We start from the raw sequence: 26,825 nt of genomic DNA on the forward strand, positions 1-26,825 counted from the left end.
AAACCAGTCCCTTCAGAAGTGTGAAGTAGTCTCTGGAGTAATGAAAGACAGTTTTTTGGCCTTCCAGACTGCTGTATGGTTGAGAATATTGGAAGGTTTTATTTATAGATAATTTTGCCCAGTGGTTATAGAGAAAAGACACTCCATGTTTTGGATTTTTGCCTCTTATTTCTAACTCTACAGGTGATTGACATTGTCACACCATGGGCCTGGCTGCTGCTTTCAGCTGTAACTCTTGGAGGAGGACATGGCATAACTGTTGTTTCCCTTTTATAAATTGTTTAATGATTATTACTTTTGAATCAGGACACATAGGGCCAATTCCTTCCCTTGTTTCCTGTTCCTACTCCCAGATCTGCCTCTGTAAGTCATTATTAGTCTGCTTAGACGAAAATATCAGTCATGGAGCAGGTACCAAAATCAGGGTAAGGTGAATTAATGTGCTGGGCTGGAGCACTTGGTGGCTGAGGAGCCAACCCACACCCCTTTTTGCCAGCTGTGGTGCAGGCTGCTGCCTCTGAGGAGCAGAAAGCTGAGAAAAGCTGAGGAACAGTGCAAGGCTGTCCAGCAAGGATCAGCAAAAAGGAGCAGTGGAGAACTCTGGGTTCTTGCTATACCAGAGATGCACCAGCTTAACAAAAAAATCCTGAGTCTGTGAGGTTAAACCAGGTTGAATCCCTAATGCTAATGCAAGACTTAACTCTTCTAGATTCTATTTTAAGTTGTACAGGCAGTCACTAAACACAACCAACTGTGAAAAATACAATTTTAAAAATGTTTAATTTCTGTATGTGATGATTCTCACGGTTTAAAGCCCAGGTAAAGCAGGGTGAATTCCAGAAAAAGAATCTCTGGTTTGTTTTTTTTTTTTCAACCAAGTACCTTCCAGTGTGAAGCATATTTAATTATGCAGAGAAGGAGGAGATCCACCCTGGCAGGTTTCTTGGGCTGCAGGGAGCTGTTGGGCCTCAGACAGCAAATGGGCCCATGTATGGTTATAGTCACAACGTGGTGCTGAGTGGCAGCGAGGAAGGAGAGTGGGCTTTGCAGAGCTGCCTGATCTCTGTGCTCCAGCAGAGGAATCAAAGCTGAATCTGCACTGTGCCCTAGTTAGACTTATTCTGACTACCCAGAGCTGTGTGGCACTTCATGCAGTTTGGGCTGCAGCCTGGGCTCTGTTTCGGGGGTGTTGTGGGTATGTTTTTTACTGTATATTTTTAAAAGAGCGCCCAGTTCTGAGGAATCTATTCCCAGCTAAAGCACACGAGCACAAGAAAGGTCAGAGAGAGGCATCTCTAGCTTTGGTAAATAAACAAATCTCTTCTCTGGGGCTGGGATGTTGTATTAATAGCAGTAGATTTGGTTTCGCATTGTGGAGCTCCTCCTGTTTCATTGCTATTGAAGATAAGAGAACACAAAATGTTCTGTCACCCTCCCTATGAGAAAACAAGCCAACAGGCAGAGACTATTATATTTAAAGATATTACTGAGGCAAAGACTCAGAGCACACAAACACCCAGGTTTATATTCAGTAACTACTGGATACCATCACTGGCACACCAGTAACTCAGCCTTAGTTAATGCCTCGCATGAAAGAGTTTGCAAGACAAAGTCACTGCATGAGAAATAAACTAAAAATAAGGGTTGAGCCTTAAGCAGATGGAAGGGTTGAGCCTTAATTTTTCCCTTTAGCATTTTTCTTAGTGATTCAGTTGCAGCAAAAAATTTACCAGGTCTCTTCTGCTTCTTAACCTGTGCACCCACCAGGCTGCTGCAGCCAGGTTGTTCCTTCATCACCAGGACTGAAGAAGTTCCTCAAAGGAAGCAATTCCTCAAAGGAAGACTTCTTGTGAAATTGTAAAACCCCCTAACTTGGCAGCAAGCATGTGTGAAATAAATTAACAGAGCTGCACCCTAGAGCTCCTCTACACAAGTTCTTTGGGAATAATTAATTCTGAAGTTTCGCATGTAGAATATTTTACTTGGGAATTTGCACCTCCTGGGTGGAAGGCAGACTCAGCCTAGTGGGTAAGAAGTGTGATGGGAAGAAATGAAGGATTTATCCTTAATGAGTTGACACATATGACACAAAGCATTGCTTCTCAGGCACTGGTCACTGTTACATGAGTTAATCCATGCTCAGGGTGTTCTTCTTGTCCTTAGTGGCACCGTTGCACTTGGGCATCAGTCCAAGCAGGAGACAGTTTTCTCCTCTGCAAATAAGCATCTTCTGGTGGAGAGCAGATTGCTTGAGATAAGTAAAAATAAACACAAACCAAATCAGATAATTCTCCTCTCAACAGTAATTTTCCTTGTCCTTGAAATGTCCTCAGCTCCAGGTTTATTTGTTTCCCTGATGCTCAGGTAGAGTCTGTTCAGAGGGGAGTTGTTCTGCATGCAGGAGGCGTTTGGAAAACTGCACCTCTACATAGGATTCATAAACAAACCAAATGACTCAACAGAAAGAAGTTACATGCAGTGAGATTTTTTCCTCTAGGGGTATTTTTAGAGCAAGAAAATAGAAATATTGGCAGAAGATAGACACTGAAATCACCAAAATTGTTCTCTCTCCAGTCTGACCAGTCTGGAATTTAATTTATGTGCTTGTTGTGGCCCCCTGGTAGCAGTCTACCTTTCTAGATTGTGTCATGGCAAAAACAATCTCAGCTGAGGTTAAGATGCTGCTTACATGTGTTTGTAAGTGAATATCACTTCCCATCTGCTGCACTCATTGCATTTTACATTAAAAAGGGATTAATTATTTCTTCTAGATCAGCACATATGCAAATTCCTCTAAAAAATTCAAAAGAAATTCTGGGCAGAGACAATGGACTTCTTTGACAGCTACTGATGAGTCTTCAAGATGATTATAAATGTTCAGAGAAAGTAACAATTTTTGTAGTTAGGAATAAAAAAAAGGTAATTGTTCCATACTGTAGCTTTGAGAACAACGCCAAATTTAATTCTGCCATCACAGGAATTTTTGGCTGAGTTACATGTGAGGAAAGATTTCCATTTTGAGCATGAAATTTCTTTTAACTGTGATTTCTGATACAACATATGCCATAGAAATGAGGAAAAAATCCCTGCAGTTTGTGTGAGGGCCTTCTGATCCTTTGGAGGGATTCAGTGTGCCTCGGTGTGTTAGTGCTTGAGAGGATTTCATCCAGATGGTTTTGGGAAGGAATGATACCTTTACTTGTACCTGATACCAGTAAGATTTTCAAACAGATTTCAGAGTCATAAGAGCTGTGCTGTGCTATATAAAATTAAAATCTTTGCATCCAACATTTTTTCATTTAATTACATCATAAGCTGCCAAAACTGAAATATTTATTTCTTTTTTAAATGATGTCATTGTGAAATTTCAAGGCCACACGTAACCACTACATTTGTGTAATGACCATTGAAAGAACAGTGCTAGAAACAGAGAGTATCAATTTGAATTATCCCAAGAATATCATGGTCTTGAAAGGTAACAGATATTAAACAGCCAATACATGAGAATAATGAGGAAATCAATTATTTTATAACTTCAGTATTGATCCAGTTTTTGGGCTTTCTAAAAATTAATTTGTGTACAGGGTGTGTGCAGCTGAACTTTTAGGTAGTGATTTTGACAGATTGAACCTGATACTAAGAACTTCAGCGTGTTTGAACAGCATCTGAATTTCCCTTCAAGGTGTAATAAAAGGCAGCAAGCAGCCCCCAGTTGCATAAGCAGTAACATAATTGCTGTTCTGCTTGGCAAGGTCATCATCTGCTTCCTGATTATATGTTAATGGCAACAATTTAAGTTACTTCAAGACAACGAGTGTCCAACAACATTATTTTAGTATTCCACATGCTTGAAAAATGTCTTTTCTTTCAAGAATGAATCCTGTTCCCTGAAATGCAGCTGGAGAATGAGGGCAGCTCAGGCCACCCCAGACCTCAGGAGATTGATAGTGTTGGCAGCTCAGGATCTAATTATGGATTATTTGGGTCGGACTCTTTTGTCCCAGGTAGGTGTGACTTGATTGACTCAAAAGAGGTTAGTTCATTCAGAGCACAGGGGTTATACTTAGAGCAGGAGTGAATTATTCCCCTAGAAATTGTCATCCTATTAATCTTAAGGAGAGTCTAACAATTCCTGTAAGCAGACAGATTTTATATGGCATTTTAATGCATATCTTAGTGATACTGCACAAACTGCTGGCAGTCAGGTTTGTTATTATTACATTTGCATTAGTTATGTGTGGTTTTAACAAAGCTCAGGGTGATAGCATTTACTCAGGAAAATACTGGTAGGAATATTTCCTTTACAACTTCTCTCTCTTAATTTTGCAAAGGCAGAGCCCAAACCAGACTGGCACAGTGTGCAATCCTTAAACTGACCATAAATGAGACACATTGAAATGTAGGCTTATTACATATTTTAAATTTTTGTTGCTTAAGAGATTGAAAAATATTGTCTACTTGAATTACATAATAACCCACAACTGGATTGCAGTGTTTTGGTGTTTTCCACCGTTTCTTGCATAAACATTTTAAAAATCTCCCCATTCTTGTGTTTTACCTCATATTACCTATCAATACACAAAACATGTACCTTGTGTCTGGGAGTCATTGTGGCATTAAATAAAAGTCATGAAGTCAGTGTAAATGATGGGCACTAATTAGGGCAGTCTGATTTCCCTTTGTTTGTTCCAAAATCCTGTGGAGGAACTCAGGAGGGATCTGTCCAAGACATTACATCAGGAAAGAGGCTCAGGCTGATTTATCCCATCGTGTAGGCGACACATTTCCAGAACTATATGTTCCACTTTAACAGATGCATACGTTCTCTGAGGGGAGGACAATGAGTTGATGCAGGGGAAAGCATTCCTTGGAAAATCAAAAGCCCAGGTGATCATTCTGTATCTCAGTATTTCATTTTCTGAGACTCTCACGAAGGAGGGGAGCACGACCCTGCTGCCAGAGTAACCAGAAGTTATGAGTATTAATTTCCTGCCTCCCAGCACTGATTGCCTGCTAGGCATTTCTTAAGTGATAAAATTCTGTCTTGTTTTCTGCTGCTTAACTTTGTGATCACTCAACATCCATTAGGGGAGCAGGTTTTGATGAAAGGAAGATTTCACCTTGGCTTGGGAGCTTTTTAATAAAACAGTTGTTATTTTTCTAATTTGTCTTCATACTGTCCCTGAAGCACATCCAGGACAACGGGGACTGCAGACAGAGGTGCAGCTCTGCAGAAGTTGTTTTCTTTGGGTAGTTGAAGAAGCTCCAGCCCCTTGTTCTCTGTGTCCCTTGCTCCCAGCTCCTCACCTGCAGCTCTCCACCCCTTCAGTTGTGCTCTCACAGTTGTTTTGTGGCCATAAACTGAACAACTGAGTTAATAATCATCTTTCACCGAGAGATTGTGATAAGCCTGACCATGCAGTCAGTCCCACAGAGTTGTGCCAGCACCACTGAAATAAACATTGTCACCAAATTCCAGGCTGGTTTAGACTGAGGTGCCACAGATCTGGGCACTCCCAGGTCTTCTCTTGGGTTTTCCTGACTGTTCCATGGAATGTGTGGGAATGTGCCAAGGAACAACCTCAGCTGAAAGCAGAGTTCTCACAACCATTCCACTGGAGGGATTCTTGTTTTGAAGAAGCTTTGGCTGAAGTTCCACACCCTATGCAGCACCCTGCAATTTAAGAAGCTCCATCCAAGTTTATTTTGGCTTCCTTTTAGATTCCAGGTGCGAATTATTGCTGGGTTTAATCTCCTGGAAACCCACATCCTCCTTGCATTCAGGGAGCAACCACAGTGTGCAGTAAGAGGGCAGGCTTAACCCATGATCACTTAATGTGTTCTTTTCCTCCAGCCAATAATCACCCCCAACTTAATTAGCTAATGTTGTGTTTGGGGATTCAATATTTATGCACCAGGGAAGCCACAACATTGCAAACCTCTCTGTTTGTTGAATGCCCTTTTATAAAAACTGGATGTACCCATATGGATTGTTTCAAACAAAGATAAATTGCATTAGCACTGGGTGTTTGCAGGTGAAATTGGCTCTGATGCAGCTGCTGGATCAAAACATTTCCTTTATTATGAAACTCCAGTATTCATGTCTCTCCTTGTGGGATATAATGTGGAAACATTGCTGAGCCTGTGATGAGGAATTCATCTGATTCTAAATGAACTGCTCAGTAACAGGCTGTACATCTTGTAAGGAGAACATCTCCATCAAAACATTTTGAATTGGTTTGAATTTTTGGTATTGACTAAAGAACCTGGGTTTGGTATTTTTTTTCCCCCAAAAGTCTGAATCTTCTCTTGAAAATTTTGACTTTGTATTATAATGTTGTGCATGATAAAGATTTTAAACATGACTTTTCATTTTTTAATGGAATGATATGAATATTTAATTACCTTTTTTCTCTTGACATGAATTTGTTTTTATTCCCCTGTGGTATATGCTTGTATCAACAAAAGTTTTTGCTTGAGGCCAAATTTATCAGACTAAATAGGAGCTTTCACCATTGACTGGGTTATTCATTAACTAGAGTTGTTCTCAAATGTGAAAGCAAGATTTGGGGCTCAGTGATAAATCTGCTGCTCTTCTGTTTGAGGGCTAATCCAGCCAATTCCAGGAGACAAACAAGCAGAAGCAGCAGCTTTGTCCAGAGCTGCCTGGGGCAATAAACCTGAAACCCAAACTCTCCCATCCCTTACCATGCTCCAAGCCAGGCAGTTTTTCTCTGGCAGCTCTTTCACATTCATGCATCCCTACAATTTTTGAAGACAACATTGAACAATATTCAAATAATATAATACAATATTAAAAATAGCTTCATTTCCTCTAATTTCCTCTAAGAAAAAATAGAATTCCCAGTTATCTCAGTGCCAGGTTATATAATTAACTTTTCAGCTACAGGACAAAGTAGACACTTGGTAAAAACTGAAATGTGCAAAGAACAAGCCCACAAATTCCAGGTTCTATTCTGGTTTCTAAGTGAGACTCAACCTTGGAGTGTGCACACATGTACACAGGGCTTCTCCTGATCTTATCTCTCTGGCATTACCAAAAAATCTCAGGGTAGGAGAAAAATCTCACCTTTCATTTTGTTGACTCTATTAGCTCCATGAAGGAGTTGTGATGCTTTTTATGTTTGAAATTCCTCGTTGCAATATATTTAAAAGTTCCTTCAGGAATTGGCTTTATCTCTGTCTGTATCATGTTTGTTTATTTGTATCTGTTCTGACCTTTCCATTACACTTTTCAGTGAATTCTCACATCTCAAATGTTCAGAGATTTCACTCCTGAGCTGCTTTTCAGGCAGTGCCAGGGTCAGCTGAGGATACTCTAAGTGAGGACACTGACTCGTGCGCTGGGAAATTCGGTGACGTTGGAGATGTCATTCCTTTGTGTTCCAACCATCCAAACCTCGGGCTGGGATGGGGGCTTGGGGGCCTCAACAACAATAGTCAGGATCAGACTCAGGAGGTTTCACAGGGACATCAGGTTGGGAATCCTGGGCATGCCCTGAGACCACAGTCCAGAGACAGGGACTGGATTCCTGCTTTTGCTTCTGTTCCATTCCAGAGTGGGGTTTGTTCATCCAGAAAATAACATTAATGCAGCAACTTGTTGATGTGGCTACATGGCCAACAGAATTTACTAGGAGTTTTTTGTCAATTATTTTGAGATTCCATGATGGGAGTTGCTGCACCAAACAGTTCATGTTAACCTGATTGTGCCAATGTAGTCACACGGATTCACAGGATCAGAGTCTGTACTATTAAGCTGTCCACAAATACTTTACATGACAATGCCATAAAATCAGGGAACTGGATATTCTGGAGCTAGAACTGGAGCCATCAGTCACATCACACACAGAGTGTAACAGAGCTATAAAAGTGAGCATTGACATGGACTGTGATCAAATTAATATAAACAATATACTCCCAAGCATGTGCCACTTATCCCAGATAGATCCCACTGGCAGGTCTAGATTTACTTTCCATGTTATTCCTTGGATTTGATCATTAGGTAACACTGGACAACATTTATATTGAAGGGAGCAAATCTTGTAGAGGATAAATGACAAGAACATTTACTCTGTCAGTTCTCCTTTTATTTCCAGCAGTGAAACTGCATTATCATCGCCACAAACTAATCCCATTTTGTCCCTGAGTGCAGGAGGTCTGTAGCAGAGTGATACAAATGAATTAAAATATATTGATTGTATAGAAAATTAAGTGCAAACTATTTAACACATCCTAAGTGATTAGATGCAATAAAACCTTGCAGAGACGATTGCACAGCTGGCAAACCCAAGTCGGGAGAGAACAATTGGGGAAGAAAGGACCTGGCTCCAGAGCTTGGTTTTTGCACTGGGAGCCTGACAAGCACCCTTTGTGCTGAGGGGACAGGTGTCAGCCCCATCCCAGCCCCTTCCCACTCCCCATTTAGATTTTACATCAATTCTGTGAGCTCTGCCTTGAAATCCCGTTTTTCTAAGCGAAGACAAAGGCAAACGCCTTTTGTTGGCACTGGTTCTAGAGGAGCAAAGGTGTTACATAAAGGGCTGCTGAGATTCTGGATTACACAATATTTTTAAGGGGCATGTGATACATCAGGGACTATTTATATGTACATTTGAAAGTAACTGTTGATTACCCAAACTAATTCTTATCCTAAACAGATCAACACCGCCAAGAAGGTACAGAAAAACAATTCTGCAGTAGCATGAAATTAAACTGTCTTGTTTGTGGGTACACAAAAGGATTAAAGAGTATAATTTTACTCTCTTAGACCAAATGAATTCCTAAATTGGAAAAGCAGCTCTGTCCAAGGTCGCCTCTGTTGTTTCCAAAAATATCTCGAAACAAACGCAAGAGGGGCACTTTGTTGGGTGTTATCTAGACATATATAGTTTCAATCAAATTCTTCAACAAGTGTCAGAATAAAAGTCAAACATTTGTCTGACACTGCCAAGTCACTGGCAAGTGAATCCCCTCAAAGGTTGAAAATGAATTTGATAACAGAATTAAGAATGATGGGGTGTTTTCTTTAAAGAAAAAGGCACGTTAATTTGGGATTGAGCTGTAAACACCTTTTAGACATTTCATGAAAGGCTTGTCTAATTCTTTCCACAACACTGGGTGAAGTGATACAAGGTTGTGTTCATGACCCCAGGAAAATATTTATAGTGCTTTTTCCAGTGTATGAGTTTCCTCTTTCCCTCTCTTTGTGTTTTATGATCAACCTTCAATTAAACCAAGAAGCAGAAAAAAACCTTCATGGTGTGAGATTTTACAGTGGTGCATTTCCCATAGAAAAATGGAAGTGCAGTGCAGTAAATAAAAACCTCAAAAGAAGCAGCAACACAACAGCAAGAGCCTGCTAGAGCCTGGTTAGGAGCAGTGGGAGAAGTTTCCTGAAGGAGATTTCAGTCAGGATTCTGCTGCCACTGCCCAATTTCAATTCCCAGGAACATGAACTGGCTCCCTCGCTGCTCCCTGAGCCCGTGTGAAGGGAACCCAAGGAGAGAACCCTCAGGGCCAGGAGATGCAACATGGATGTGAAATATTGGTGTAACAGGTTGTCTGTGGGTGACTTTCAGTGTTCTGATAGTCCTGTTTGCTTTTTAACATGCTATAAAAACACAGCAGGCTCCAAGCACAGAACGAGGGAGATGGGGACAGTGTTTTATAAATACTTGATAAAACCTCCAAGGTTTAAAAGCTGCAGTCCACAGAAAGCTGCTTTAGAGCACTGCATCATTTAAATAGCAGTGGGTAAGCAAGATGTACAATTTTAATATGATTTTACTTTTAAATGTTTCCATTTTTAGAATCTCAAATTAATTAATCATCCCTTTTTGCTCTTGGTAATTCTTCACTAATGGCTCAAAATTTCTCTGATAACTGCAAAGAAATGCCTCAACCCCAGTTTACTCACCAGAAAATGCTGTGGTAGTGTAAACCAAGTAAACTGCTGAATTATTCATTCTTTATAACCTTAGAGTTTCAACTGCTGTTTAAAAAAGAGTAATCCAGTTTCAAAAAACCAAACATTAACCACCCCACACACATTTTAATTGCAGAGAATCTTAATGGCTTTTCATTTTTTTCCAGTATGAACCAGTTGTAAAATGTATAAAGAAATTGGGAGATTGGTTCCTTCATTATTTCCCTTACTTGGTCATTATTTGTATGTGATGTAAATCTTTATGGTTTTGTTGTTGTTGCTCCCAAAGAGCAAAGCATATTTCCTATTCCATTCCAGGAAAAATAAGTAGGGAGAGAGAAAGGAATTTATCTTTGACAGCTGGTAAGATCCCTTATTCCTGTCTCAGCTGCATTTTTCCTGGTATTAGCAAAAACTGCAGGATTTATCCTATTTCAAGAGTAGACTTAATTAAGTGCTTATTGTATAAATGAGTGGCTTTAGAACTTGAGCAGTTGCAATAAAATTTAGAAGCTTAAAAATGACATCTAATTGTGTATGAAGAGACTGAAGGGAAGCAGGAAAATAGACATTGGCTTGAGTTGATCCATTTGCAGGAAAATGACTCCAGCTCCTGGCTTTCAACAAATGCTTGGATGTGTGTGTCCTAATTAGCAAAAATAAAGTTTTTTGTTACTATGTGGAAAGGAAGAAAAAAAAAAGGCAAAAATACACTTTTTAATAATAAATAGAAATAATGCCTTTAAATACAAGGTAAAGAATACAGTTTTAATCAAAAGATAAACACTCTAAATATTCAGCACTGGATTTGTGCAACAGCCTCTCATAAATGTCTACTAAAAATCAAACCACTTTGCTCAAGACTTGTTAGTTCGATTGTTTGTGCTGAGAAAATCTTCCCACAAACATTTAATTTTTGTTATAAATTAGAACATGTCCAATGGAACATTGATTTGTGTTGGCTGAGAGTCGTTATTTTAGATAATTACTGTTGTTTTTATTTTCAGTGTGCTATAAATCTGATGATGGGCCCTTTAATTCCTGCTTGTTCTGTCAGGATGAAGAACGGAGCTAAATCCAGCAGACCTTGTTTTGGCAAAACTCCCACTGGAGTCAGGGAGGGTTTTGGGAAAGTAGGGTTTGTCTCCCAGTTCCTGCTGATTATTTGGGACATGTTTGCTCCCTGTCCAAGCCCCCAGAGCTGCTCACCCAGGGTGACACCAGCACTGGAATCAGGGAAATCAGTGCCAGGCAAGTGTGAAAAATGCCCTTTTCACCCAGTGCCCTTGCAATAACATGGATTGCCTCGGGAGTTTGGAGTCTGCCAAACTGAGAAACTGCTGCTGCAGGGACAGGCACTGAGAGTTTGGAGAGCCCACTTTCAATCCACACTGAGAATTTAAAGAACTCTTTAAACGAGCTGGAAACAGGTCAGATTCTGATTGTTAGAAAACAGCTCCAACGTGGGTGTTGCCAGACAGGTGGGACCTTGTGATAAAGTTGTTGATTCGTGTAATACTTCCTTACTGGAGCTCTGGCACGGCCATGAGAATGTCAGTCCTGTTACACTGAGTGCAGCCAGGCACTGAAGGGTTAACAGCGTTCCCTCGGCAGGAACCTCCTGCCGGGAGTGATAACCTCGGACACGGGATTTGCTTTTTACAGGAGCTCTGAGCAAACACAGAGCAGAGAGAGCCCAGAGCTGCCCTTGTTCCACACAGGGTGATAGACAAGTGTCCCACGCCCTGCAGTGTCACAGCCTTTCTCCCAAGGGGACATTTCCAGGTGACATTGTCCCATACAGAGTGATGGACAAGTGTCCCACAGCCTTTCTCCTAGGGGGACATTTCCAGGTGACACTGTCCCATACAGGGTGATGGACAAGTGTCCCACAGCCTTTCTCCCAGTGGGACATTTCCAGGTGACATTGTCCCACACAGGGTGATCGACAAGTGTCTCACAGCCTTTCTCCCAGGGGGACATTTCCAGGTGACTGCTCCAGTCCCTGTGCCTTCAGTCAGTCACCAGCTGCCTTCATGTGGGAGCTGGCTCCAGGCTGGCCAAGCACTGCCAGGGCAGGGATTCAGGCACTGAATTCAGCCAGAGGGCTCTGCCATCGATGGCTCTCTGGGGACAGTCCCCAGGGAGTGAGCACCGAGCTGCCCCTGGGCCACACACAAAACACTGAACTCCTGAAGCAGCAAGGCACTGCAGAACAGATCCCATATTGATTCCATAGGTTGTACATTCTCCATGGACACCTCCAGGCACTGCAGAGCAGATCCCACATTGATTCCACAGGCTGCACATTCTCCATGGACACCTCCAGGCACTGCTGAACACCTTGCAGAGTGTTCTGTAACTGAGAGCAGCAGCACACTGCAGGGAAGCCTTGTCAAGAAAGCTCTGGAAATTGGGATATTTAACACAATTGCAGGGCTGACTTTATGACTGTGGGCACCTATGTGACATCCTCAGGAGTAATCTCCATGAGAGTAAAGAGATGAAAATAAGCAATCCTAGATTTGGGTAGTGAAGGAAGTTATAACATCCATTTTAGTTATTACAGTTCAAATGGAAGTAAGATAGGAGCTCTAATATAAACCAAATTATCTGATACTCAGTTGGTAAATGGTTGCTTCTGTAAAACTGGATGTGCTGCTTTCTCATGCCTGTTTCTGATGCCTGGAACTATTTCATCTCTCAGGTCCATGTGGATCTTGCTGTAGCTCCAAAGACAGCTGAAACCAACATCACTAAATCCAGAAAAGCTGCAGAATATTACAGTAGTTTTATAGCTGGGATGCCTCCTCATCCAATTCTGGATAGGGATAAGGAGAAGCCTTTGGAAACAAAGTGAGCTGCTGCTCATGGGACTGCTCAGATTCCAGCTGGGACAAATTGGTAAGTGCTGCTGCCCCAAATTTGCCTAAATTTTTTATTTATTTGGATCTTCCCAAGAGAAATGCAAGTATTTTGCCATATGGAATGTTTAGTCTTATTAACCAGCCAGGCTATTAGTAATAACAAAGTAAAAAACCGAGAAGTTAGCTTTTTGTTGCAAGTTAGGGAGCTAAAACTCTGAAATTCCAAGATTTTTGAATGCTCCCATCAAATCCTGAACTAGGTGGAAAAGCCAGTGAACAGAATCCATTAAAGCTGCATTTATTAAATGTCCACTTGTATAAAAAGCTAAAAATAGTGTTTGAGTTTTTCCAATTTTCCTTTGATAACAGTTATTATGATTTTCTGCTTCATCTCAGAAAGTCATTTTGCTGCTGCTGCTGCAGTGTATAATCTGTGTGCCCTTTCTTGGTGCAGCACAAATGACAGAGCACTAATCAGATCACAACAACAATCACGTCATCTTTGAGTAACTAGCAATAAACTGTTTTTATAAGGAAGAAAGATGAACTATTTTTAGGGTAACTGAACAGAAAACCAGAAAATGATTGTACTCAGTCTTAGTCCTCATCTTTGCTGTGAATTTCCAAGGCATTGCTTTATCCTGGGCAGCAGGCTAATCCCTGTCATACATCTTTGTGTAAATGGTCCAGTCAAATAGGATTTCCAAGGTTTCGTTGAAAGTTTTGACTTCAAGTCTACAAAATCCCCTTTCTCCCTGCCCTGTCTAGTGACTCTGAGCCACAGGCTGATTCCTAAGTAACCTAAATGTCCATTTTTGGTGATTATCCCACGTTTTCAGCATGTCTCATATCTCCTTGTCTGTGTTATTTTACTATTGCTGTCAAGCCTTCAGCAAACGCCTCCGTTGAAGTCCAGGACTGGGACTGTGGCTTTTCCAGCTCTGCAGCCCTGGGCAGGTTCTGGCTGGGAATGATGGCACAGGGCAGGAGGCACAGAGCACTCAGGTGTCTCTGGAGATGGCTGTGCCCACCCCACACAGCCTGGCCTTTCCTGAGCTTCTCCCTGCCAGAGATTCCTTCCCTGCCTCACTAAATCCTGCAGCAATCAGCCCTGGAGGCAGGGGGTGGTGGCACAGCTCTACCTGTGCCTGTGCCTTCCTTCCACCCTGGGCCAGGGGCACCCTGCTCTTCTCCCTGCCTGAGATTCCTTCCCTGCCTCACTAAATCCTGCAGCAATCAGTCCTGGAGGCAGGGGGTGGTGGCACAGCTCTACCTGTGAGTTCCTTCCCCCCTGTGCCAGGGGCACCCTGCTCTTCTCCCTGCCTGGGAAGGGTCAGTGTGCAGCTGTTGGGAAAAACTATCTCCAGCTATTTGGCAGTGTGGGAGGGCTGGCATGAGGATGTCCTGGGATCTGTGGATCTCAGACCCACTCCTCACACTGTGAAGCTTCTCAAATAAATGTCATTAATTAACCCGTTTTTCCGGTGGCCCAGCCACCAACAATTTCATTCTTTCACCTAGAAAATGTACAAAAGAAGAATACCATACAGTCAAAATGAAGTTTTGCCAGCTTTTATTTTAGTCCTGTTAACAAATATATTTAATGCAAAGGCAAACCAGGAACTCTATAATTACCATACTCTCTGGATATAGAAACCAGCAGAACATCTCATAGTTAGGTATCAAAGAAAGCAAAATAACTTTTTTTATATCCTGAAAAAAGACATTCTACTTCAGGCAGGAAAAACTATAAAAAACCCCACCAACCTATCTAGGAATCCAGTAGGCCAAAGGAGAAGAGCAGGAGTTCTGGTCCCACAGAATTATCTCTGTGCTGCTGATGTGTGACAGGGGCCAGGAGCTGCTCATCCGAAATGGTGACGTGTGAGGGACACTGAATCCTCACCTCCATCCCTGTGTCCCTGGGGCACTCTGGGGGCAGGGACAGCTGCTCCCAGCTCAGAGCTTCACTCCAGGCCAGATGCAAGAACCCCTGGGCCATATCTACACCCAGGGATAACCTCCAGCCCTGGGATGACCCTCTTTGTGTGTGTAATCCCCTTGGAATTGCAGACAAAACAGCTCAAAACTCCTCCCCGGGGAAAGCTTCAGCTCCTTTTGCATTTTCACACCAGCAACTCAGAAAATATCAAGGAGGTAAATGTGCAAGAAAAAAAAAACTTCTGTTAAAAACAACAACAGCAAAAGATAATGGAAAAAGCTCAGAATGCAAGTGATTGTTCTGCAGGCAATCAGCTGAGCTCAGCCGTGCAAGGAAAGAATGAGCAGGAGTGCTGGGGCCAGGCTGACAGCAGCCCTGCTCCTGCTGCCACACTGCCTGCCTAAGGACAATGGGGACAGCCGGGCCAAGCCACGAGGGCCACAATTATACAATATCAAGTCGCAGGCCTGGCAAAAATGTAACCTTATCGATAGAGAATGAGAGGCTGAGCAATTACACGAGTTTTCTGTGACCCTGCAGGAGGATTTGTTTCCCTTTGATCTCCCAACAGATGGGTGCCATTCCTGGCCTCATAAAACACGGATTTATAGGCAGGTTCACCCCAGTGCAGCCCTCCCAACAGCTTCCAAGCATGGCACATTGTCACTGAGACAGTGGAGAGCAAAAGCTTCCACAGAGGCTCTTTGCTCTCTCTGTTCATGCACCAAAACCAAACCGTGTACAAATATTGTAAAACTGATGAAAGCAACAGTATTTAACAAGAGTCTTCCTACTTCATGTGGGTATCAGGAGGAAGAATTCATAACACAAGCCTATCTTTACCTCCTTCCTGAATGATCTGACCAATGGCTGCTTGATTTTGTTGTTTCAGAAAACATTCTCTCTTACATTCCATTAATTGCTGGAAGTCCTGCCACATTTTCATTTGCTTCATATTCGGCCCGTGACTTTCCCGTACAACTTTCTGTTTCTCTCGTAGTTTCTGTTAAAAATACAAAAATATCAGATTTCTGCAACAGCTCTATATCACAAAAGTTGCTCACATAAGCTGCCCGGAATGACAGATTTTTATATGCTATGGAAATAATTGCTTTGTTCACTTTGATAACACTCCCTGCAAGTGCTAAAGGCATTAACACCTGGGACTTAGATCTTTGTACGGATTGACAACTATTTCCATGGTTTTTAACTGCCTAAATATTAGTCTTATCTATTTGAGGACTTATGCTAAAAATCTGACATCATTTCCATGCAGAGCTCTTGGCAGGACCAAGGTGCAACCCACAATGGACTCATATCATGATACTCTAACATGAAATCAATGTTTTACAATTAAACCCCATGATTATTCACAGAGGCAACCCAGACCTGTAAAAATCACTCAGACTGACTAAGAAAATGAAATTAATAAAAGCTGTTTGGTGGGACTTGCTAAGCCCAGCCTTGTCCCTGCTGATCTGAGCTTCAGACAAGATTAAAACTGGACAACTGCTTTGTCTGACGCCGCTGATCCCCTGGCCTTTAGCACAGTGATAAGGGTGACAGGCTCAGAATTTATTGTCTTCAACAGGTTGCTTTATATACAGCAGAAAATCTGAGCTGGCACAGTTCATTATGCCCCTGTTTCAGGGTCTTATCCAAATGGTTTTCAGGGAATGTGCTGTCACATTGAGCTGTCTGCCTATCCCTTACAGCAGCTCATGCTATTCCCTGCAGGAAATGCAGCCTGAGGAGGGAGCAGGATCCTTTTCCAGGGTATTAATTACCAATGCCAGCAGTGATGGAATTTTCTTTGTAGGCTGCACAATGCTTTTTATAAAATACTGACCACAGCTTTTGGGAATAAACCCCACAAAAATACAAACTGTACAATGGGTGAACAAGGTAAAAGCCTCCTTCTTACCTTGCCAAGGTTTTCTTGTTCAAGGATTATTCGTGTGTACTGCTCTCTGAAGGAAACATAAAATGATTTTATCATGATTTGGTTCTATGGAACAGGACAGAATAATGATGCAAACATGGAAAATGATGGAAGTATTGGGAGGTTCATAAATGTGATAGAAGAGGAAACACAAAAAAAACCTTTTTTCTCATTGGACATCACATCCCTTGGTATGAAGGATCAGATCTCCTTGTCTCAGCTGTGCAGCTGGGAAAAGTGATACTGGCTGAGGTCTCTTGCATTTTTGAAGCAGGCAAGGTCACTGCTCCTTCCAGCTTGAGGGAACAGCGAGACCATGCAGATAAGATCCTGATCGTTTTTGTAATTAATTTATCCTGGTGACATCCCAAGGGGAGCCTCACGTGTACAAGTGTCAGAATTTACAGACCCACAGCCCTTAATTGCTGTGAATGCAGCACTGGAATGAGTGGGAAAGTCCAGGAATGAGGGGGAATGGCATTTCAGCCCAGCCTGACAAGTGCAGTGAGTGCAGTGGCAATGCAGCACCTCACTCTCCCTTCCTCTCTCACTTTTGGCTGGGAAGTGTTAATGCTGCCACTCAGCATGGAAAGCCCTGGCTGGCCACCTCTCTGTACCCAGTGGCCACATCACTGCCACACCCAAAGCTGACACACAGCCCCTGACAGTAAAACATGCAAACCACAACAGCACTGTCCACACACAGCACAGGGACTGACTTATCTTCAGCTTTTCTGAAATGTGACAGTAGAAAAAAAAACCTGTGCACTGAACCACTTGGGAAAAAAAATCAATTCTATTTTGTGTGTAATTATTACGTTTTTCTGGTGTGAGAGTCAGCTAGTGGAATTCAAAATAACCCAGCTCATTTAAAGAACTTTCCAAAGTGCTCAGGGTAGACGACCTCCAAGTAGAGAAATCCCAATTTCCAGACAGAAATGTCAGCCTTCACAATGCCAGAGCCTGGAGGTTTCCTGGAGTGTGAGAGCAGCTGTGTGGACCCAAAGCCCTGTGTTCCCTTATTCCTTCCCTTTCTCCCAACTACTCCAGGACTCTGACTGGAGCACTTGGGCCTGGGGCCAGCTGGTCCTGCCTCCACAGGAACAGAGCTGGATCACTTTAGGATCTCTTGCTCTTGGACAATTCCAGCCAGGACAGATCAGAGCTGTGCTGAGGCTGCTCCAGGTGCTGTGCTGTCCCACTGACCCCAGCAATCCTCACCCAGCTGGAGGTGAGGCTGGAGCTGCTGCTTTGCCCTGGCCCACAGCACGTGTTCTCACACATTTGGTCTCTAGAACACCCTCCCTTTTTTTTAAAAGTAAAGTTTTCAAAGTAATCATCAGAAGATTTTATGTCTTTCCTAGTAAGTTTTTCTTTACTATTTATAATGATGACTGGAAAGAATGTAACTTAATAACTTTGTTAAAACCCCACAACTTTCTATTTTTAGAAAAGAAAATTAACTTTTCACATTCCTAACAAGTGACTCCACGGAACAGAGAGTTTATATTCAATAAAGAGGGTCTGAATTAAGACATTTTTTGTTCAATACGTTGTTAGGAAAGTGCAATTCTATTTATGGTTCATTTTTACTCCGTTTACATTCCAGCACTGCTGAAAAATACATTCAGGTTCTGAAGGGATGTCTAGAGAACAATGTAATCGTCTCATTTTCTATTTTGCTGAGATGTCTCTATTGAACTTTGCAGTAACTCACTGAAATGAGACAGCTCTGTGACCTCCCAGAAAGGTCAGGACTGTGGCTGCTCCCTGTGGGAGGAGAATTTCCAGCCGGGAGTGAAGCGGGGACAGCACAGAGGGGTAACATTGCCTCTGTTCACATTTCCTCACCATACCTGGGATTGCAGAGCTGGGCTCCTGCTCCATTCCAGCACTGGGCTCTGATGGCTGCTCTGGGTGAATCCCCACATCCTGCATGTTCATTCCCAAGTGTTTGAGTTGGAGTGAAGCAACCTGAGCTCCCACACCCCAGTGTCTGACCCTGCTGCCTCAGCTGCTCATCTTCATGAATATTCACATCCTCTCTGAGGTTTGATCTGTTCAGCCTTCAGCTTAAACAGCCTTGTGCTGTTTCATCTTCCCTTCATTAGATAAATGTTTATTTCCTACAGACTTTCATTATTTTGTGAGATGGAGCAAGAGCCCTCTCAGCCTCCATCACCTTCTCTCTCCTCATCCTTCTCTTCTCCCTCCTCAATGTCCATTTATTTCTTTGCTTACTCTGACTTTCCTACACTCTCTCCTACACAGTGTTTGAACACTCCCATGCCTCACATCCCTGCAGAAGGTCTCTGTGATGGATCTTACTCTGGTCCTTCCCTTCCTGGTGATCTCTGCCTCCTGCCCTGGAACATGGAGAGGCAGGGCAAGGGGCTTCAGAGGGGTCTGATGGATTGTCCTGAGAGAATCCCTGCAGTTTTCTCACAGTTTGACACATTTCACCATCAATGGCCATAAAACTGAGCCAACATGAATTTTAAAACTGTTTTGATAAATGTTTTCGTGACTGGGAAATACTGTGGTGGGAAAGCAAAGACCACCTTGTAAAACTACTGACACCAACTGGATTATTTTGTTGACAACAAGGATCTAAGATTTACTTCTCTGGAAAACAGAATTTCTATTTCATGCAATATTCTGAAACTTTGAAAAACTAATTATGAAGAATAAGCCCCAGGTATTTTGACACTTTTATCAACTGGAAATTATAAATGTTTTGGATTTTCCTGATGCTTAATTTTGAAACAGTTTGTTGACTGCTGCCTGAATTTTGTTTCAGCTTTTGCGTTGTATTAGAAGATTGAACATACACAAAATTTTCAACAGGATATTTTTACAAAAATATTTAGTTTAGTTACACTTAGTGAAGTGTAAAAAATCTCTGTGACATGGAAACATTTAGACTTCTTAGCTCAGATAATGAATCTGAAATATCTCATTCTCAGAAAACATCTCCATCTTGGGCAGGAAAAATTTCTATTTAAAACAGAAAACGACACCAAAAATAATCAGCTGCTCAATTTATAGTATTTCCTGTTTCTCTCCCTGCCAGTCAAAGGCAAGGGGTCCTGAAAAGAGCCATGGGATGAAGGAAGTGGCTTTTTACTGGAGTCAGTGAAGCTGGGGTAAGGATGGAGGTTCATGGGATGGTGCAGAACCATCCTCAGGCTGTGGGGCTGCCATTGAAGCCTCTCCTGGGCTGAGACCCCACAGTGGGGAGGGCAAATCTGTGTCTGTGTCTGAGAGAACTCAAACATTTCCAGCACTATAGGCTGGAATCCGAGCTGCTTATTTTTAGATTATTATAGCATTTCTAAATTTATCAGGTGAACTCCTCCAGCCCAAATGCCAATGAGAAAATTCCTGACTTCAGCCTGAGTTTGTGAATCTCCTTCAAGCCCCTCCAAGGGGAGAGGATCCTCCCGAGGGGAGCGCCCTGCCCCGCTCACCGCACCGCCCTGCGCCGCTCCTGCGGGTCTGGGGACATGTAGGCCTTCATTTCCTCCCTGGCACGCTGCAGCTGCACCTCCAGGCTCTGCAGAGACAAGGATCATTTCAACTGATACATGTGTGTGTGTATGATAATTGCCATTTCATCTCACAGGGCACAGTGTGTGCTCTCACCATTTTCATGCAGTTAATGTAACGGTAGTTGCTCTCTTCCTGGGCACACTCCTCGAGAAGCCCTTTCACCTCCTGTGGGAAAACAGTAAGATTCCAAAGGACATGGTGACTGCAAGTTCCCAGGAGATGCCCTGTGTTGCCATATAAACCATGAGAAATCATCATCATCATCACCATCATCATCCTCCTCCTCCTCCTCCTCCTGAATTGATTATTTCTCAAATGTTTATGTCATCTGGGCTTCTCACAAACCTCTTTTAGAGTGAAAGGCAACTGAGTGGTTTTAGATTTGCTGTTTCAGTCACAGTCAGAGATGCAAAATGGCTGTTAACAGGTTTTTATTAATGCCTGACTTCTAACAGACACTTCAGCAGTGCTGCCAAGACTCCTGTTCCTCAGCACATCTGAAGTGCCAGGCACAGCTGTGAACAAGCATTTCCTGGAACACATCTGCAAAGTGCATGTTGGAAGCTACAGACATGCCAACAGTATGTTAATCACCAATCAATAATTATGTGAAGTCTGGAGATAGTGGGTTGCTCCCATCTTTTGGTCTATTCCCAAAAAACCTCATGATCCCAATGGAATTCCTGTACACATTCCAGGCTGCACAGCATTTGCAATTTCAGAGCTCTGTCACTGTGGGATTTTCAGACCATCAGCTGGAAAACTGAATTCTGCAGTTTAACTCATGTCCAGCTCAGTCAGTGGATGTGATTGTCACCACATGGTAGAAAATGAATAAGAGTTGTCTGCTAAGAAGAAAAGCTTTGGTTGTTGTTGTAAAATAATTCCTTTGGAAGGACCATTTCATACCAGGTCCTACAAAGGAACTTTTAGAGCAGGAAAGTGACTGTCTGTATATTCACCCTCACTTAACAGGTACTCCCTGCTTACCTTGCAGTATATTCTTCTGAGGGCAAGGCCTTGAGAAACCAAGCCCAGTCAGAATTCCCAGGAGTGATGGAGTGAGACAAAGCAGGAGTACAAGACATCCCATTCAATGAAGTCTCCTCACCACCAGTTTCAGTCATTAATTATCCACTGAATTTGTTGCTAATGCAATGAAACTGCTAACTGCATATAAAGATTTGTCTTGATCAATTAATCTTTATTTGATGGTCAAATCCATCCCTAGCAGACAGTGTCCAGGGCAGCAGGATTTCAATCAGAGCTGGATGAAGCACCCTGAGTCCCTGTGCTGCTGTTCAGGACCTGTGTGACTGCAGCCACCCCAGACCAGCTTCAGGCACCACCTGTGGCTCACACTCACTGACTGGATTTGTACTTTCCACGTGCTGAGGGAGGGCAGGGGAGCTCTGTAGCACAGCCTAGGTGTATATTCTCACAGACACAATGTCCCACAGCATTTCCCCACAGAGCCAGCCCCACCTCACCTGCTCCAGCGCCGAGCGATTGGTCTCCAGGCCGGCGGCGCAGCTGTCATACTGGATTTTCTTCTCATCACATTCTTGAGTTAACTCCTTGGTGAAAAGGGCAAAAGGCACATCAATGACATCTTCCTGTGACTGGCATGTGACACTCAGCCCCTCACACAGCAGCCCCAGCTCCTGGCAGGCTCAGGAGTGTGACCCTGGCTGGCACATGGCTGTGGTTACACAGGGAAGGCACCAACCCCCTCACATTCTGGGGATCAGAGAGAAGGAAATTCCTTCTGCACCCTGCCAGGGTAACAAGGCTGTGTTTGCAAGAAGAAAGAACAAATAATTATAAAAATAGACATTAAGAAAGGATCAGTATAAGTGCTCCCTATGAAAAGCCAATTTCCAGTTGTGCACAATCAAAGCTTTGCTGGATTTCATCTGCTGACACTTTGAATGGAAGCATTAAAAGTAGGTTTTTCTGGAAAATTCATTGATAGATAAATGCATCAGTTTATTTGATTCCATGGTAATGAGCCAACTTATGGCAGCTGTAGACCCAAAAGATTTTTTTTCCCCAGCTCTCTATAAAATTTTGAGAACAAGTGGACAAATTTGTCAGTGCCACAGACCAATGCAGGAATTAGATCAATGTAGCCAACATTTGGATGAGAAGTTATCTGCAATCCACTCAGAAAGGACAGCATTGATTGGGATCACCAGTGCTGAAATATAGAAATAGCTTTGCAACTAATCCGAAGCTAACTTTGCTTTGGGGTTGAACTATGACTTTTCACATTTTCCCCTGATGTAGTAATTTTTAAAATTGCTATAAAGGACTGAATTTTGTGCCTGCACTGTCAGCTTTTACAAATCCCAACCTTTAGCACGCTGCCTGCTGCAAACACTGTTGACACATTCTGCTATTTCCAGCTTTCCCTCAGAGCTGATCATGTCAGAGATCTGTAAATTGGATTTATTTGTGGGTTTGACTCGATTTCCACAGAAAGAGAGGAGTGTTTCTACAAACCTGGCAGTTCTGACGCAGCTGCCTCAGCTCTTTGATGACAGGAGCAAGGCTTGCCTTCTTCTCTGCCACCATGGCATTCAGTTTCTTCACCTGAGAAAGGGACAAAATAATATTCATTAACTCTGTGACCCTAATTGTACATTTATGTCATTAGGCATGTGAAAAAAAAAGGGAAGCAAACCAAAATACAGAGAGAAAAAATGTGATGAAACCTTAATTATCCAACTGAAGTTCAGGACTAATTAAGAAAGGGAAAAAGCCCATTTGGCAGTGGATCATTCCCACAAATGAGGCAAATTCTGTCCCATTGTTCCAACTGAGAACATCCCAAAGAAGTCCAGGGCACTGCCCATTGCCAGACACCAAAGAGCAGAAGGAGCAGGGGAGATGAAGGGGATGCACAGAGAGGGCTCAGAGAAAGAAAAAATCCTTAAGAAAACAAATACACTTGCATAGGTTAAATAAAGCTTGAAAATGCTAAAATTGAGTCACTTTGATATATTTGGACTGAAAATTCAAATTGCATCCACCTTTCTGTTTGAGAGTAATTCTAATTTAGTTACACCATTTTATTTTAAAAGTGCTCTAAGGAGTTAAAAAGATGCTATTTTGCTTTTTGCTCTCTTATAATATTTTTAAATTAGGAATTCAAGTTCTTTCTTGCTTCCATGGCTATGTGGGCAGGTAAATTAAAGCATGACAGTTCTAAGGGCAATGGAAAATCAGGCTATAAAGAAAAAGACAAGCTATTTAGCTCTTTAAGCATATTAAGTATCTTTTCAACAAATGCTGAACTCCAGTGATTTACAAACATTTTAGAAAAAGCCTCCATTACAGATTCAAACCATTCATCTCCCTCAAATAATGTGTCAAATAAGAACAAATATGAAACCACTTCTGAAATCACAAAAAAAGTAAAGAATCAAAGACAAGATTTGATATCCCTGAAGTTTCTGAAGGGGACAAAAGAAGGATTTATTTGTAGGATTTTGAATATATAGTGAATATATTAGTGAACTTTCTCAAGATTATCTTTGCAGATGTGTTTGTTAGAAATATTTATATATGCATGTATAAACACAGATTAAAGGAACATTAGAAACCAAACAAAAACATTAAACTGGGTTTTATATGCTGAGGAACCAGATACTCAAACTGAGCAAATGCAATAGTTTAAGACTAAAATCACCATTTCAGACATATTATCTAATGTCTGGCCTTTCACTTCATCCATTTCACTCTTCACTGCAGAGACTCTTTCCAGCTCCTCCTGGGTGTAGCTGTATCCAGAGATTCCTTTCTTCTCCTCAGTTGCTTGCTGCAGACACAAACAATAAATGCTGGATGTGAGTCCACTAACCAAGAAACAGCAAATTCCTTCTTGGAGCCAAATATTGTGAAAAGGGTAAGTACTGTAATTCATTTATTGTATTCATCAATTTATTGTAATTAATCTAGCTTCCAGAAAAGTGGATCTTATCTTGTGTCTGAACAGCAGGACAATAAAAACCTGCTGTAAATACAATATTTGGTCATCCAATACTCAGAGAACTGAACAGAGAGTTTCCACAAAGCAAAGTGGGCTGGAGGTCAGGCTCTGAGGAAGGTCCATGTGTAAAATCTGTCTGCTTGATCAGAAGATGCAGTTAATTATTTTGTAAAGTATTTTGGTAACAAGAATACAGGGACTAAAAGAAAATACCTCAGAGTGTTCCTGCATTTGGGATGCTTACAGTTACCCAGAGCAGAAATCCTTCTGCTGCTATTCTGGCTTAGGGAAGATTCATCCAGTTTTAAATTTAAACCCATTTTCTTCTAAATATTCTGGGGTTAGAATGTTTCCTTCTTGCCTACTCTTTCTTTAAATACTATTCCTATAGATTTTACAGCAGTAGCTCGGATCCTATTTGCTGTTGGTCACTCTCTAAGCCCTCACAAAGTAATTTAAGCATCCAGCCTTGCCCCAAGCAGCATTTGTACAGATTTACCACCGACTTTAAAAAGCAGGGTCAGGCCCCTCAGTCTAAAAAGAAGCTGCAGATGAGTCCTGATGGACACCAAGTGCAGCAGCCCAGAGGGGGCAGACACAAACACCTTTGGTACCCAAAGGCTCCTCGAGCAGAGGAGCTGAGGGTGGTACCCAGTGAACAAGCCCAGCAGCATCCCTGTGAGCCAGGGCTGTTCCTGGGCAGGGAGGGCTGGGGAGCAGCACAGCTCTGGTTACCAACTGCTGCTGGATGGCCTCGTGGCGCTGCCTCAGGAGCTCCTCAGTCCTCTGCAGGATCCCGTACTCCGCCGTGATCTCTGCGATTTCCAGCCGCTTCTTTTTGTAAAGCGTGTTCTTGCTCCGCAGCTTGCTCACGTACTGCTTGTACTGGGGGGGAGAGAGCAGAACTCACTTCACTTACAGCAAAGCAGGGCTTTACCACAGCATAAAATGGGATGTGTTTATGTCCTCTTTGTCCTGCAGCAGAAAATGCAGTGTTGAGAACAGAGGCTGGAATTCAGGATTCCCAGGCTCTATTTATTTTCAGCTCTGCCTTTGTTCACTGAATTTGTTCAAGGGAAGCAGCTCCACTTTCTGTCCCAGCTCACTCATTTGCAGGCCTGAGATCACTCCCTTCTGTTTGCCACCATTTGACAGCTGGGAGAGTAAATACTCCTTGCAAAACGTTATGGGAGTCATGGATAATAAAAACTTAATGCAACAGTAATTTGCACTTGTAACACAGCCCCAGCCCTGCAGAGGAAAACATGGTCACAGACAGCAGCAAAACTGTAAGGGAAGAGGACATGGGAAAGATTTTTTTTTTTTTTTTTAATATTCTCAGTAGTTAAAACTTGTTGTTCTCTTTCCTTGACTCCTGCAGACCTAGATGATATCTCTGGCTAAGTTTTCAAACCCAAGAAAATAAAAGCAGAGCCCTTGCATAGAAACAGAGAAATGCAGTATTATTTGATTCAAAATCTAAGGCAATGGAGAATTTATATTTTTAAATATTTTTGTATTTTTTCAGTCCAACAGCCTTAGTTAATTTACACCTGGGCCTGTGTGTGTTCAATTTGTAACACAAGCACCAGGGTTTGAAACAAACAGGTAAGATTTTTCTGTGCTTTAACATTTTCCATCTGTTGTGCAGTCTCAGCTCTTATTCTTGGATTTTACATGAGAGCTACGAGGTAAATGCCAGTCACAGCTCAAAAAATGCATCCAGATCCCGAGATGGAAAGCAAATAAAATTTATGAGAGTAAATGATGTAAGAACAGGCTTCAGAATGCTCCTGGATGAGGAGGCGTTCAGTGTGTGCAGGGAGCACAGACCAGGCAGCCCCAGGAAGAAAATTAATCCCACTCCCACTGATACATGTTTAAAATTCAAACACAAAATAACTTAAATTTCAAAATTTACATTAATTATCCCTCTCCCTTCTACAGAATAAACCCAAACCCCCAATGTGACCACAGGCTAAGAACCCCCAGAGTAACTGTATGTTCTATAAAAAGTGTCCTGGGCACAGTGCCCACAGTGAAATCAACCCTGCTCATCTGCCATCCTGTGCAATATCTAGGCCAAAGCTGCCTCTCTCTTGCTACGCTCCAGAACTATTTTTAAAGCCAAAAGCTATAAACGTTTTTGGTGAAAGAACAAACCCACAAATTACTCAATGTGCTCTATGCAGATTGGCCTCTGTGAGGCTTTGGGATAACATCCTACATCCTGCTACTACCCTGGACAAGGATACACAAGGTCACCTGAGCCCCTGCCACACTCTGCTACATTACTGGCACATTTAATACAGCAGCACCAAACTCATTCCTTTTCACAGCAAAATCAATCACATCCTCCTCATTAATATAAAAGACTTCTTTTTTTCTTTAATTGCTTAGACAATACCAAGCTTTCTGTGATTTCCAATGATTACAAAAGTATCAATGCAATCTCTCCAACCAACTGAGCAAAATCTAAGGGGAGCACAGTCCTCTCTCTTGATCCTTGGAATATTTCATTTGACCAGTGGAATATAATAAAGAACAAGATAAAGGATTAAATTTAACATGTGACCACA

General features: G+C 42.2%; 1 protein-coding gene across 1 annotated transcript in view; it reads right to left on the bottom strand.

Annotated features, from left to right (window-relative positions):
• Positions 1–14,372: 14,372 nt before the first annotated feature.
• The window catches only part of IFT81 (intraflagellar transport 81), a 37,140-nt gene continuing 24,687 nt past the window's right edge, over positions 14,373–26,825 (bottom strand). The window contains exons 11-18 of the mRNA XM_033075946.2: positions 24,982–25,131; positions 23,947–24,075; positions 22,758–22,847; positions 21,743–21,829; positions 20,346–20,417; positions 20,171–20,256; positions 16,683–16,728; positions 14,373–15,761 (exon numbers count right to left, since the gene is read on the bottom strand). Coding sequence (XP_032931837.1) covers positions 15,579–15,761; positions 16,683–16,728; positions 20,171–20,256; positions 20,346–20,417; positions 21,743–21,829; positions 22,758–22,847; positions 23,947–24,075; positions 24,982–25,131 — 843 coding nt within the window. The 3' untranslated portion in view covers positions 14,373–15,578. The remainder of the gene's footprint in view (positions 15,762–16,682; positions 16,729–20,170; positions 20,257–20,345; positions 20,418–21,742; positions 21,830–22,757; positions 22,848–23,946; positions 24,076–24,981; positions 25,132–26,825) is intronic.

This window comes from Catharus ustulatus, chromosome 18 (genome assembly GCF_009819885.2).
Source record: "Catharus ustulatus isolate bCatUst1 chromosome 18, bCatUst1.pri.v2, whole genome shotgun sequence".
Classification (NCBI taxonomy): Eukaryota; Metazoa; Chordata; class Aves; order Passeriformes; family Turdidae; genus Catharus; species Catharus ustulatus.